Genomic DNA, 14,993 nt, shown 5'->3' on the forward strand with positions numbered 1-14,993 from the left:
TCAGAACACCTGATTCACTGCCCACATGTGCAGAAAAAGCCAAGAACAAAGAACAGCCGATCTAAGCAAGATAATGTACCTACTTCAAGTAAGGGACAATATTATTTCAAAATAAAGAACTAAAATAAAATATATGCTAGGACTTTAGGTACTGATAGATGTTTCGCCCAATCAACTATGATCTGGGCCTGTGAGTAATCTTGATTCTCTACCCATAAGTAACACAGACAAAGCCGAAGAGCATTAAATATTAAATAATGGACAATATTATTTCAAAATAAAGAACTAAGTTTTAAGAAAATATGGGCCAAAAATATATGCCAAGACTTCAGGTACTGATAAATGTTTCACCTTATAACTTATGATCTAGGCCTATGAGTAGTCTTGATTCTCTGGCCATAAGTAGTACAGACAAAGACAAAGAGCAATATATTATATAATAAGTGGGCTGTTTAAGTAAGATATAGATAATTACTTTTTGAGTCTTTTATGAATGTATTTTGAAATAAAGAAATAGTTTTCATGAAAATATTGAACCAAGAAATAATGCTAAGATTTGAGGTACTAACAACATGGTCCAACCCTATTATCTATTAGTATTACTGTTTAATATCATGAATATACAAAAAACCTGCAAAGTGGCTTCCTAAAGAGGGGATTTGATAACATATAGCTAAATCAACTAACCTAAGACTCAATCAGATTGAAATTTTCACAAATAAGCGACACCCTCAACATAAGAAGCTGGGAAGATAATTGCAATGCAGTTTTTCAATATGGGTTAGTCAAATAAAACGAGAACAAAGGGATAGCTAAAAGAGACTAAAGAACATGAACCTGTCAAGAAAAAGAACAATATCATAGTGTACCTTGTCATAAAGAACTTAAGGAAATAAGCGACACAGAAAGCATTCTACAATCTACTTATCACAACAAATTGCCCCAACATAAAGAACAAAATATACAGGTAAATAACACACAATATATGTCAAGATACCTGAAACTTAAAAAGTTACAAAAAATCTCATATGACCAAAAGTTATATGTTCAAACCTTAACAGGCACTATAGCTTTGTATAAAAGTAAAGCATCCCTAGCAGCATGATAGAACTCCTTCGCCACTCTAGTAGATGACAAGCAAGCATCCTGCACTGGTTTTACAATTCATTTTTAAGCGCATAAAAATATTGTCAAAAGAACAGTCAGAAAGTAATATTTGGGCACCATAAAGTATCAATACAAGACAAAAAGGAACCTAACTTTAAAAAAAAAAAAGAGGATCTTTTAGTGATCAACAGAGTAAAAGTTCGAACAGACATGAGTGTCATAGTTGACATATATAAAGGCATCCAGATCAGCCAACAGGCATCCAGATCGCTTGTGCCTCTTCATTCATTAAGGTTTCATAAATCCACGGCAAGTTTCAAACATAAGATATTTAGTTTCGAATGTGTAGCTAGATACTCGGGGCACCATTTGGCCCTGCTTCTAAGAGATGCTTTTCCAGGAAACGAGCTATAGTATTCAGAAATGTCAGTATTTTAACACTTTCTAACTCTCTCCAGCCGTGCCTATACTCCCTCCCTCTCTTGCAATCCCTCCCCTCCCCCCTCCTTTCTACACAACATCAGAGTCTAGAATAAGTATTTTGGTCATTTCAGCACTCAATGCCGAGTAACTTTATACATTCTACAACATTTGTGTCAAGAAATAATTTACATCTTCTCATTGGAATGCTTCTTGAACAGCTGTACACTATACAACACTATATTGAACAGCATTATAATTTACACCCCACCAAAGTATATTGATTTTCCAAGATTGAGAAAAATTGTAAAAACAGTTGAACAACATCTAATAAAAAATAATACATAACATTTTTGAAATCAATGTCCGCAGGCTAGATGTATATACGCATAACTTAGTGGAGATGTTTGCTGCAAAAAACTTCTGAAAAAAAAAGAAAAGAAGGTTGATAGGTACTTTTACTCTTCCAATATAAACAAAATGTCAATAATTATGGTTGCTTCAACCATGCTATACAAAGAATAATATCAACAATTTTGGTTGCTTCAACCATGCTATACAAAGAAAAAGAAACACTTGTTTGAGAACTAGGTGTTTGGTTCGACATAGTAGAACAACAAGTAATTGATAAAAGACTTACAAGTAAATGCTGGTAGTCCCTAAATTCTTGCAAGGTTCAACTTCATTCTTGAGCTTTAAACTTATGCATTTGAGTACCTAAACATATATAAGTGTTTTTACTGTAGTCCTTTCTCTCGAACCTCACTAGTGGGGCCTAAGAAAAATGCCAACACATTTGTCACCTATGGCACTTGGTGACTACCGGACAATGACGTTTATTTTCCTACAAAATTGATATCGTTCAAAACTCGATGGTGAAAATTGAAGCAAATATGTTTTGTGTATTTTATCTCAAGAAAGATTGTTGATGGATGTGATTGCCCGGTGTACTAAGAGACGGTCACATTAGCATTTTGGTCAGTCCAACTAGTAAAGTTCGATAGAAAATACTTCATTAAGATACTTAGGCTGGTTAGGGTGTTAAATGATTAAATCTAAACGTTTACTACTGTGTTGAGGGAATGCTTATGAAATTCACTCAAACAATTATACAGGTCAAGAAAACTAACAAAGAGTTCAATGTATCAGGCAAGAAGAAAGTGCTGGGAGATATGAAACAATCCTAGCCAGTACTTTTTACATAAATGATATGCCCTGATAAATTGCTCCAAATAATTGGTTGATGAGGCTAATCACATCTTGATTATCATTAACATATAATTCCACCAAAAAGAACTTACTAGAATACATGATTAGACACATTTGTTGTATCATGTAAAAATGGCAACTGGTGACAAGTTAAAGCCAAACAAGAGGAATGAGACTATGACTGGTAGTCCTTTCACAGTCAATATAACATGAGCTAAAAGTAAGTTGATACATGTTAGCTATTTAGTATTGCAGATGGAAACAGCCAATACGAGATATTACTATAATTACCAACGGCAAAATAGAATCAGGAACATTTCAGTAGTTTTAAATATTATTATTATATTAAAATTATTGGGAATAGAAATCCTTGTTGATCCAATTCATGCAAATGATGTGTAATATACACACTTAAGAAGTGTAGCAATGGAAAGAATCTAGAAATGATTTATTGTAAACCACATCAGGAGATTGTCATTCCTGTCCAAGATATTTGTACTGAATGTTTTAACAATTTAAGAGTGTGAGAATAAGAAAAATCACCACTAGCACATGACAGACAAAAATTGAAGCTCGACATTCATAAATTTCCAGGGAAACTAAGCCATATACATTCATGTCACAAAGGGAAAAAGAATGTCTTAACAGTTCTATTGGAAACGAGAAGGCAGTTGAAGAACTCCGCAAAATCTAACCAAATAGATCAAGGCTTTAACTGCTGAGGCACAAAAACATCTGAGCAATAATCAACACGGCATGGTTCCACACTATGCCATGTAAACATGTTGGCACGCCACTACATCATGCCAACATGCCAGCACAGATTGCATATTGCAAGAGCAAAACTTTGCACCAACATACTATGGCATGTGATATTCTATTTTGGCAATAATGTATCCTAACTGTTGTTAACTACACTTCAATTGTATCATTTGGACTCTACTAATAGAACTACTTGCGAATATCAACGAAATTTCCTAATAGTAGTACAAGATTTCATTAGAGTAAGAATTGAAATTAGGGAAAATCAAATCCCCCCCCCCTCCCAACTACCTTGTAATTTCTTTCAAATTCTTTAAGAAAATGCATGCATGATGCTTCAAATGGATGAAAATAAAGATCTATCCATTGTTTACTAATATACCAAATATTCACAAAATTATTCATTCGTAGTTCAAAAATGATTAAAATTCGGCATATAGTTTTAGATATTCAGATATAAGCATTTGACAAACGAAAATTAAAAAAAAAAGAGGTTCTAAGCCATTTCATTTTCACGTGAGTTGTACTATGCCAATAGTTGGCAAGGTATGAGACGATGAGCACAGCCCCTGGCGATCGGCACTTTAACCCTTGAAATATGGACCTCCGACATACCTTAAGAGTTTCATGCACTAGCTTCATCAGTTGAGTTGCTGATTTAGATATATAGCACTTTTCTGGCTGGAAAAGAAGATCAGCAACATACTCAGAAGAATATCCAACAGCACTTGAAACCTGCATTAAACCTTCCTCTGTGATCTTTTCCAATAAGACATTATTAATATTCTTTTAATAGCTTTTTTAATTGAAAAAATGATAATTTGATCGGTTAAACTCACTGGACGATCTGGATAATCATATTGTACAAGTATATTTCTAGCCTTGGCCAAGATCTCACTCCTCTTCCTCGAAGCAAAATGAACCTCGACATCATGGACGAATTGGCTCAACTTTTCTTCCTTTGCATCAGTTGAAATAAATATCATATCCTTCAATTTGGTCTCGAATTCAATAGTACATCTAATAATATCTTCAAAATCAATCAACTTTGAAGCGACGTCAGGGACAGCCTGAAGAAAACAGGTTATTTTAACTTTTGCAATGCACAATGCTAATGTTTCTGATAAGAATAATGACACTAGAACCACCAATATATCTAATTCATAAGCTAGTCCAAAACAACAAAGGGTATGACCTAATTATCAAGGAGTAAATTGCCAAAGTGACATCAAAGACAAATGTTGAGAGCTACTTTCTCAAGCGTGAATGAAATGCTAAATATGCAGCACAATGAAAGGACCTCTATGCATGCGTGTACCTTTGTAACGCAAGAAGTCATTGCCAATGCTTTTATATGTCAAACATCCAAAACAGGATTCAAGTACAAGCTAATGTTGCCGAGGCAAATAACATGAGAAAGATTGCCAAAATATAAAAAAGAAAAGAAAGAGCACAAATAATCTAGGGGAAAACAGTCTGCAAATTATCAATTTTTTCTAATGCAGGAGTTCATAGCTTAGTTTTCATTTAGCATAAGTCTTGCTATGCCAGGGCTTGAAATAATCATTTATCTTGTTTAACATATAAAACTCAAAAATTTTGGGTGAATGAGCAGAAGTGGAGACGAAACTTAACTTTTCTAGACGAGTCCATCCAAGTAAATCAACTAACTCAACAGCTGAGAAGGTGGGGGACAAAAGAACCGAATAAACTAAATTTTACAGTTTGGTCCATAGGTTCATCTCGACAAGTCTACCAAACAATCAAAAGCACATCCTAACCATCATCCATAAAATTTGGGTTTGACCATAATTCTATTATAAACCTTTACATTTAAGATTTAAAGGCTTGCATCATTAGTCGATGCATCTACATCATATTTTTAACTTTATTTCTACGGATTTTATCTAGTTCATTTGGTGATGGCACATGCTACCTGCATGCTTACATTATTCAAATAGGCAAATCATAAGGATGGAGCACAGAGGACTAACAAGTCATTGTAAGGATAATAAGGCTTTATCGCTCATCAAGTGCAATTTTACTTTGTTTCATTGTGCTAGAAGTTACAGTCTGAAGAATTTATAAAAATTCATGGCCTGGAACTAATAGTGAGAGCAATGTACCCAAAAATACATTAATGAAAAAGTATGAAGATACCCTTGGGCCTCAACTATGAGGAACATTTTGAGTTCAACCCTCTAAGCATTTCGCACGTAAGTTATTTCCTTCAGCTGACTAGCGATCCGTCAAAATTTAATGGCAATTCCCTTAAAGTTAATGGCCTCGACCCACTTTTCAACTCACGGATCTGCAGAATTCTGTTAACAGTTGACAGCTGATAGCTAAAAGAGCCATTAAATTTAAAGGAATGCCCAATTCAACAGACACTTTGACAGAGAAAAATCAAAATAATCAACAGTTGAGGAGCTGTTAAATGAAGCAAAAAAAAATGTTGGGATGTTTCTATCGAGATGGTTTATAGCTAAGGGGTCTCAAAACATCTCACCGATACTTCATTCAGGATCAATTTTTAATCATTGCCAACAATCCTGATGCAAACCTAGAGGTTGCCAAAACTGAATTTTTAACTTTGCTTTTGGTTAAAAGTATTTTTTGAAATAAACTAGGTTCAATTTATCGATTCCGGCAAACTTTACTATAATTAAAGCAAGGAAGCCAAAATTTCAGCAAGACAAAAAATTAAAATCAAATTGAAGCAATACTAAGATGTTGATAAATCTTCAATAAATGGGATAATAACAACCAACTGAAAATACATATAATAGTTCCAAAAAGTAAATTCAATTTTATCAAACTTTAAGCTTTTAGATTTGGTTGTCTTGGCAAATATGGTTGCTAATAGTGGAAAGCTAGATTGAAAGGAATAATTAAGATATCAGGAGATGTAGCTAAATCAACTAAAATTAATCGATTTAAGCCCGAATCAAACACGAACTTACAAAAGAAAACTGCATTCAAAAATAAAAAGTTTAATTTGCTGTATCAATACCACAAGAACATTAGGACCATACATAAATATGGTGACATTTCATCAAAAGAGAGATGATCAGCTTGAGTTTTAAATATGAAGGTAGAAGATAACAATGAAAACGATGACTATAATGTACGCTCTAAATCAATTTACGGTTAGAAAGTTTTAACAAATATGTAAAAAAAAAAAACAAAGAAGATCAAGCATTATATTGGGGAGCCTCATGCAAACATGAGCCACATTTTCCATGACCAATCCCATAACGGATGTGCACAGGAAACATTTTAAATGCATAGGCACAAACAGGAAAATCAAAACTATAGTTAGACTTAATGAAGTCTAACATCATTAAAATTGGTAATATATAAGCATGCAACTTACAGAGCACTTTAGCAAGGATCTTTTTGACTTAGGGAACAGTAAGTTTTAATTTTTGACTCATATTGACTCGAAGAATTAAATAAGTTATGCAAAAAACAGAAAAACAAAAAAAACAAAATTAGCATGCATTTATTCCTGTTGGGTATGCAGGTGAAAGATTTCAATTGCGTAAATAGGACCAAGGATCCTAAGTAACAACTGACAACCTCATCATTCTGCATTAGCTCCTAAGGTTCTATATAAAACTGGCAAACCATAGTTACTGGGATTGCAGACCGCCAAACACCCCTCTCCGAACAACTATCTGAATCACACATATTGATTCGTGTTGGGTTCTCGATCCAGAACACAAAACATGGCGTACCAGAATAGTAGAGAAGTACTTCAATTTTCCTAAATCTATTTTGTTTAGTTATCTTAAAGAAATGTGTTTTACTTGATAGAATAATATAAAAGAGTCATCCTTGTATGGAAAAAAAGTTTTGAGTGATTTTGATTAGAAGACAAAATACCCAATCCAACAAGTTATTGACTTTTTTATATATGTCGATCTGTATTGACGTTCTAAATAAACCACATTCCGGAATAACATCTTACTAGTCCTACCCCCCTCGTACTATGTTCCTAAGAAACTAGGGAGCCATGTTCCCATACCCATACCACGTACCACAACGTACCCCATTCTAGGTAACACCGGGCACAACCAAGATAAAAAGCATTATCAAGAGCATGCAGGCCTATCCAAACAAAAATTTTGAACTAAAAAATTTGATGTAGGCATTATCTATATATATCGCATAACCAAACTTCACGAAACAATGGATCTTCAAGCAATTATTTCATTGGAATGCAGTTCAGAATTAAAGAGATTTGGGCAGTAAGAAGAGCTCAAAGCACACCTTGGAGAGAAAGTGAGTAATAATCAAGTTAGAAATTCTTGACCAAGTCAGCTTTCCAAAGCAATGAACAAAAGATCTGTTTTCCAGGCAAATGAATTTGCAGATGAACTTTATAATCTCAATAAGCCTTGAATAAAGTGCCGAACCATCTTGATAGTCCTAAGAAAAAGGGAAGAATAACAAGAATTTGTGTATTATAAACAGAATATAGGATCATCAAGGTTTAGAAAAATATTCCATCTTCACAAATCTGAATATTAACAATACAGAAAAGAAGATGCACACAACTTAACAGTAAAATGCTAAAGGAATTCATCAAGACACAAAATTATGCTAACGTAGGAACAGTATCACAGGGTTTCATGCATGTAAAGTCACATTCTGTAAAATGAGCATAACTTGATACTAAAATGCGCACAACTGTTTGTTGCGGATCCATGGACTGCCGCACAAACCAGGCCAAACAGGCCCATAGCAAAATATTTCGTACTAATCCTTCTTGTAATAGATCCATGGGCTAAACGAAAAGGATTACTACAATAAGATGAATGAATGTCTTCTAATTAGTTCATATGCCAAATATTGTCGTCCCTCCAGTAGAATATAGTAATGATAGATCATGTTTGATTAGCCTAGCCATTGGGCACCTTTCAACTTCCTTTTTGCCAAGTATTATCAAAAGAGCAACTGTATAGCAGCTAATAGACTACTAAATGTACAAAAGAAGATATCTTCTGGTTGCATAGGATTTACCTGGGATTCCAGTGAAGGAACTACGTTAAGAATTGCTTCAGGCTTTTCAACGGCTTCCTGATTAAGCACTTCTACCGAAACAACGACAGAGCTGTTACTTATCGCAGGAACCATTACATGCTTTATCATCAAGTCTGCTATTTTTGCCATCCCATAGTCTAAAACATCAACTATCTGCATATGACAATATGCAGGAATCAGTAGAAACATATCAAAGTCACTTAAGAAGGGTAACTAGACTTTATTGTTCCAATTAATCTTGCATGAGCTGAGAATTTTGGACGAGTAATAACAATGTTGCACGGCTATTGATCAAAGATGGCATTATGAGATCTAATGATGTCAACAATGACTAGATAATAATAATAATAATAATAACAAGCATCATGCTTAGACATAATATTGACACATTCTTTCGCTGCTGTGCAATACAAGATATAAACCTATCGTTTTGTTTAAAGAAATTCAGAGCGCATTACAGCATTTCAATGTTAATTCCAGGCCCCACAAAGAACAGCAGTAAAACACTTATTCAGGAAGCAGCAGGTAGCCATTTTCAACCTTTGGATCAAAATTCCACCTCGCTAAAAGTTTAAAGAGTCACAATAGTTAAAAGGCAAACCATTCTCAGGATACTCACCTCCATCGCTCGCAACGCAACATCGAGCTCAACTCCAATCCCCTCACCCCCGGCCAGCTTAGAACTTACAATCACTCTCCCCTTCTCCGGCTCGAACTTGACGGAATTATCCACAATTTTCACAAGCACTGCTTGCAACTACAAGGAAACAATTTCGACAACTAAATTAACCAACAAAGCCATTACCAACGAGAAGATCACTAAAGTGATCAAAAATAGAAGAAGAACCTCGTCAAAGCAATCCGTCCACTCTTTTCTCAAGAACCCGAAAACCGCAGGCTCTCCCTCCGATCCGCCGCTCCCTCCGCCCTCCTCGCAAACCGAGGAGAGACAGCATTTCAAGTCCCGCACCGCCTCCGCCGCCTCGACGACCCTCCCGGCGCGGATGCCCTCCCGCGCGGCCCGCAGCCGCGCGTGCAGCGCCGACACGGCCGCCACGACCCCGAGAGCCTCGCGCCGCTCCGCGAGCTCTTCTCGCGCGGAGAGGATATCGCGGGCGAGGGATCGGATCTCGGCATCGAGGGGAGGGTGGGAGGAGAGGGCGGAGAGGGCGGCGGAGAGGGCGGAGGCGGCGGAGGCGGAGGAGGCGGCGGCGCGGGAGGAGCGGGAGAGGGCGGCGGCGAGGTCCCGGCGGTGGGAGAGGGCGTACTGGAGGGCGGCGCGCTGGATGTGGACGGAGCGGAGGTGCAGGCGGTCGATGAGGAGGCGGAGGTCGGGGGCGGACAGCGGGGTGGAGGGGTCGTCGAGGTCCGGGGCAGACAGCAGGTCCCGGACGTCGATGGACCCCGCCAGGACGTCCATCGGTACAGCCGTTCCGGCCTCCGCCCCTCTCTCTCTCTCTCTCTCTCTCTCCCCGTTTCCTTAGACCGAGACGTTTCTTTTGCGTCGAGTGGAAACTGGAAACTTGTTCGACGAAACGCTTGGAATAAGTAACTCGAGTTGTAAAAAGGTTGGAGAAATCAGCCTCTAAGTCGACGCACCTGGAGAAAGCAGCCTCGGGATTCGCGCACTAAATTTAACTAAAATGACCTAATATGACTAAAACTTTTTTTTCTTAAGAGATATATAGCACAGTACTCACTTCGTTTATTTCATTTAGTTATTTCATTTAGAAATAAACGAAGCTGGAAATGTGAATCAACAAGAATTCGAACTTGGGCCTTGGATACTAACCACCAAGTCTTTTGCCACTTGCTCTAAGGACGGTCAGTTGATATGACTAAATATTGTAGCATATATAGCCAAATAAGTAGCATTTCACTACTTGGCATTATGATGCATTATTTTATGATCTTTTTGCACATTATTTGGCAGTATGTTGTACTGTTTTACGATTGTTTTATACTTATCAAATAGTGCAACATATATCAAATAGTGAATGTTTGGGCATAGCTTTTAAAAAATGATTTTAAGCGTAAAAGTAATGTTTTGGCGTAGCTTTTTGCACTAGTTTTGTTTTCATAATGAGAAAACTGAATTTAGGGCCCTAAAATATGAAGCAATTTAAAGCTGCTTCTCAAAAACCGATTTCTAAAGGATCAGTTTTATCATTCTAAAATTTTATTAAAATACCCAAACTGCTCCTAAATAAATCATATATTTCTCCCCTATTCTATTATATTCATTTAATATATTTCTCTTACGTCTTCTCTCTCGTCTTCCACCTAACAGTGAAAAACACTCTTCCCAACCCACCTCTCTCTAACAGCAATAACTCAATCCCTCTCCCATTTTCGTCTCTTCCCAAACCACCTCTCACCAATCACTCTATCTCTCTCCCAGCTTCCTCTCTTCCCAAACTAAAGAGTTTTCTCCAGTGAATTTCTCTCTCCTACGTATGAGGTATCTCTTGCGCCCTAATCTTCACTCTCTCTCTCTCTTGCGAGCGTGTATGCACACGCTCACCAAGGCGGCATCGGCATAGACGCAGCCAGATCCAGCCGAATCTATTCCAGTTTGATCCGGTCGGGCCTGCTCTAGTTAGATGAACACCTTTGGAACTTGGCTAGACCCACTTTGATTGGATCCAACCTAGCCAATATGGCCAAAATAGGCCAAAACCGACTAGGTCTAGCTAGATTCGGCCAAACGGGTCGATTCTATTCGGCTCAAATCGGCTAAGATCTGGCAACGCTCATAAATTTTAAGAAACCAGAAAAAAAAAATATTTTGAAATAATATATAGAGGGTTATCTTAACATATAGCATGTTTTTTATGATATATTTTTTTGTTTAATGCAATGTTCCAATGATTACTATTTCAATACAATGTTTCTTCGTTTCAATATAAATACGTGTCTATTTGATTCCTTGAATGATTGTTTTATCGGGATTAGTTCAAGGCAAGATAAAGAGTTTAACAAATATGATCAAGATATGAATTACACGTCAAATGTGGAAGAAGATGAAAGCAGTGCAAGTATTTTGAAACAGAATGATAGTGGAACAATAGATAATTTCATTATAACACAAACTTGCCATCGCATTGTTGCATTATTTGATGAACACACTTAGAATAATAGTTATTTTAATAGATATTCATTGTCATACAATTTTTTTTTACAAAATTGTTATTGGTAACTTGAGATCTATTAAAAAAAAATTAGCATATTTTTTTTCATGTATTAGCTTGCACATTTTTTTTTACAAATATTAGCATGTAATATTAGTATTAATTATTACTAATGTTAAACATCATTATAAAATCACTTCAGCAAAAAGTTTATCGTAAATCACTTTTCTTTTAAACTAAGGTTTAGTTTGGTATTGAGGCCTATCTAACGTTTTTAGATAAAATGGAGTTGGGGTAAAAACATATAGGGACATACTTCTGCGTTCTCCGGTGGGACCGCAAAAAATATATCGTAACCGACAAATCGCGATATGCGGAGCGCTATATTATGTTTGAAAACAAACAGAGCATTTTTTTATCGTACTTTCTCACGGCACGTAACGCTAAGCCTAAGTCAAATACTCTATAGCTTTTAATAGAAATCACTTCTCCAAATCAAAATCAATTATGTAGAAATTACTTTTTCAAAATCTAGGCCAAACAGCCCCATAGTACAATATTTTCATTCTCTTCATAGAGAAAGAACCAGAAAAAAAAAAAAGCAAAAAAAAAAAGAAAGAGAAAAAGGAGGAATATTGATGGCTCTTCTACTCTCTTCTCCTCCTTCATATCCTTCTCCTCCACCACGACCTGCATGTTGTCATCGTCACATCTGCTACCACATTTGCTTTCCTAGAATGATATGATGAAAAATCTTTCTGATCTTTTATTAAAATATTCTTTAAAATAATTTGAAAGTTTAATTTTAGTTTTAGAAAAGATTCGAGGATTCGTAGTGGTGGATGCGCTTAGCAGAAAATCGGTGGAGAACCTCGCAATATTGGTCACGCATCAACAGTCGTTATGGACGGAGATGTGGCAGTTTGATCTTGAGATCGTAGCCCCAGAGGTTCCGGCTATGCTCGCGGCTCTCGTCGTGCAACCAACCTTATTGGGGAGAATTAAAGATCGGCAATCTTCGGATCCGAGTCTTCAAAAGGTGCAGCAAGAAGTCGAGAGCGGAAGCACGAGCGATTTTAGTATGAGTTCCGACAGTGCGCTCCGGTATCGAAACCGTTGGTGCGTGTCGGACGACGAGAAAATTCGAAAGCTTATTTTGCAGGAAGCTCATCAATCCCCCTATAGTGTTCATCTAGGCGGCACCAAGATATACAAAGATCTTAAAATGCACTATTGGTGGCCGAGGATGAAAAAGGATGTTGGACACTACGTGGCGCAATGCCTTGTGTGTCAGCAAGTCAAGGCGGAGCGCCGATTTCCAGCAGGGAAGCTTCAAAGTTTACCTATTCCCGTTTGGAAGTGGGAGGACATAGCTATGGACTTTGCAGTGGAATTACCCCGTTCCCAAAGTGGTCACAATGCGATTTCGGTGATAGTGGATCGCCTATCCAAGTCGGCACATTTTCTGCCGATCCATACTACGTGGTCGGGCGATAAATTGGCACAGATATATTTTGATGAGGTGGTAAGACTCCACAGACTTATGACGACTATTGTATCGGATCGAGATCCTCGGTTTACATCTCATTTTTGAAGGAGTTTGCAAGAGGCGTTTGGCACACGGCTCGAGTTTAGCACAACATTTCATCCTCAGAGCAATGGTCAATCGGAGAGGACGATTCAAGTTCTTGAGAACATGCTATGGGCGTCTGTAATGGACTATAAGGGCGGATAGCATGATCATTTGGCAATTGTCGAATTCGCCTACAATAATAGCTATCAGGCGAGTATTGAAATGGCGCCGTTTGAAAACTCTCTACAGGAGAAAATGTCGATCCCCTATACATTGGGGTGAAGTTGGCGAGCTAGCTGCTTTTGGTCCCGATGTGTTAAAAGAGGCGGAGGAAAATGTTTGCATTGCTCGCAAGAGGCTTTTGACAGCACAATCTCGGCAGCAAAGTTATGCCAATGTGCGCCGGCGAGATCTTGAGTTCGCCGTGGGAGACCGCGTCTTCTTAAAGGTTTCACCTATGCGTGGTGTTAAGCGATTTGGAGTTCAGGAAAAGCTTAGTCCCCAATGTATCGGACCATATGAAATCTTGGAGCGGGTGGGCGCCGTGGCATATAGATTTGCATTGCCACCCAAATTGGAGGGAGTTCACAATGTGTTTCATGTGTCCAACCTCCGCAAGTATGTTCATCACCCAGACCATGTCCTCCTGTTTGAACCACCAGAACTGCAAGACGATATGACGTACGAGGAATTCCCAATATCTATTCTCGCTCGAGAGGTTAGGGAATTGACGAACCGTACTATACCGTATGTGAAGGTTCAGTAGGGCAATCACGCGGAGTGTGAAGCCACTTGGGAACTTGAGGACGTGATGCGGGAACATCATCCTCATCTTTTTGAAGATTAAAGTTGAGGTATGAGTTAAATTTGGGTTAAAGTAAGTGAGTTTCGGGGACGAAACTTTTTTTAAGGGGTGGGGAGTGTGAGGATTTGGCTCCCCAGCACTTCGTGCCACTTTTGGTCAAAATGACAAAAGTGTGGCGAGAGGGATGATTGGACATAGTCCACTTGTTGTTCCGATAATGTCGGAAAGGTTAAAGTTGAGTTCCGAAAGTGTTTAGCTGGTTTTAGCATTGTTCGGCGCGAAATTGGGCTTAAACACTGCTAAAACTGCAGTCTGGGCACTGCGTACTGGTACTGGGACTTGGTACCGGTACCTGGCAATGATGCAGAGAAAGTATGCTCTTGGGATTACGAGAGCTGGGCGGTGTACCGGTACTGATGGTCGAGTATCGGTACCTGATAAATAATCTGAGAAGGGGTTGCTCTCGAGTTTGGTTGCTACAAAGCAGGGTACTGATACTGGAGTCTACGTACCGGTACTAAGGGACCTACGTACCGGTACTCAGGCCCGTGTACCGGTACCCGGTGGCCTACGCAGAATGGCTGCTCTCGGACTTCAATGTTCACCCGGGGGTACCGGTACTCAAGTCTGAGTATTGGTACCCAATGTTAAAACGTGCAGCATGGGCACTGTTACCATTTTAGATTGTTGGAGGGTCTAAATGTAATTGTGGCAGCCTATATATAACCCCAACCTCCTCCATCTCTGTATACATGCAGAAAACACATGTAGAAAACACACTCCCTCACCCTTATTTCTCCATTTCTCTCCTTCTCTCTCTAGAGATCTAGGCTTTTGGAGAAGATTTGAAGGTGATTTAGGGCTTGTGGAGTGGGAGAAGCTCTCCTAAAAAGGTAGGGCTTGGAGTGCTTGTTGGCTAAGGTAAGGTTTCTTGCAA

At 38.1% G+C, this 14,993-nt stretch overlaps 1 protein-coding gene across 5 annotated transcripts in view; it reads right to left on the minus strand.

Annotated features, from left to right (window-relative positions):
- Positions 1-10,073, minus strand: part of LOC109719901 (centromere/kinetochore protein zw10 homolog) — a 31,900-nt gene extending 21,827 nt beyond the window's left edge. For 2 of the 5 annotated variants that reach the window (XM_020246737.1, XM_020246736.1), the window contains exons 1-7: positions 9,395-10,057; positions 9,167-9,304; positions 8,527-8,700; positions 7,774-7,932; positions 4,338-4,568; positions 4,114-4,257; positions 1,054-1,146 (exon numbers count right to left, since the gene is read on the minus strand). In XM_020246737.1, coding sequence (XP_020102326.1) covers positions 1,054-1,146; positions 4,114-4,257; positions 4,338-4,568; positions 7,774-7,932; positions 8,527-8,700; positions 9,167-9,304; positions 9,395-9,967 — 1,512 coding nt within the window. In that variant the 5' untranslated portion in view covers positions 9,968-10,057. Of the gene's footprint in view, positions 1-1,053; positions 1,147-4,113; positions 4,258-4,337; positions 4,569-7,773; positions 7,933-8,526; positions 8,701-9,166; positions 9,305-9,394 lie in introns of all 5 variants that reach the window. The other 3 variants (XM_020246738.1, XM_020246739.1, XM_020246741.1) reach the window with 3 other exon arrangements.

This window comes from Ananas comosus, linkage group 14, assembly GCF_001540865.1.
Source record: "Ananas comosus cultivar F153 linkage group 14, ASM154086v1, whole genome shotgun sequence".
NCBI lineage: Eukaryota > Viridiplantae > Streptophyta > Magnoliopsida > Poales > Bromeliaceae > Ananas > Ananas comosus.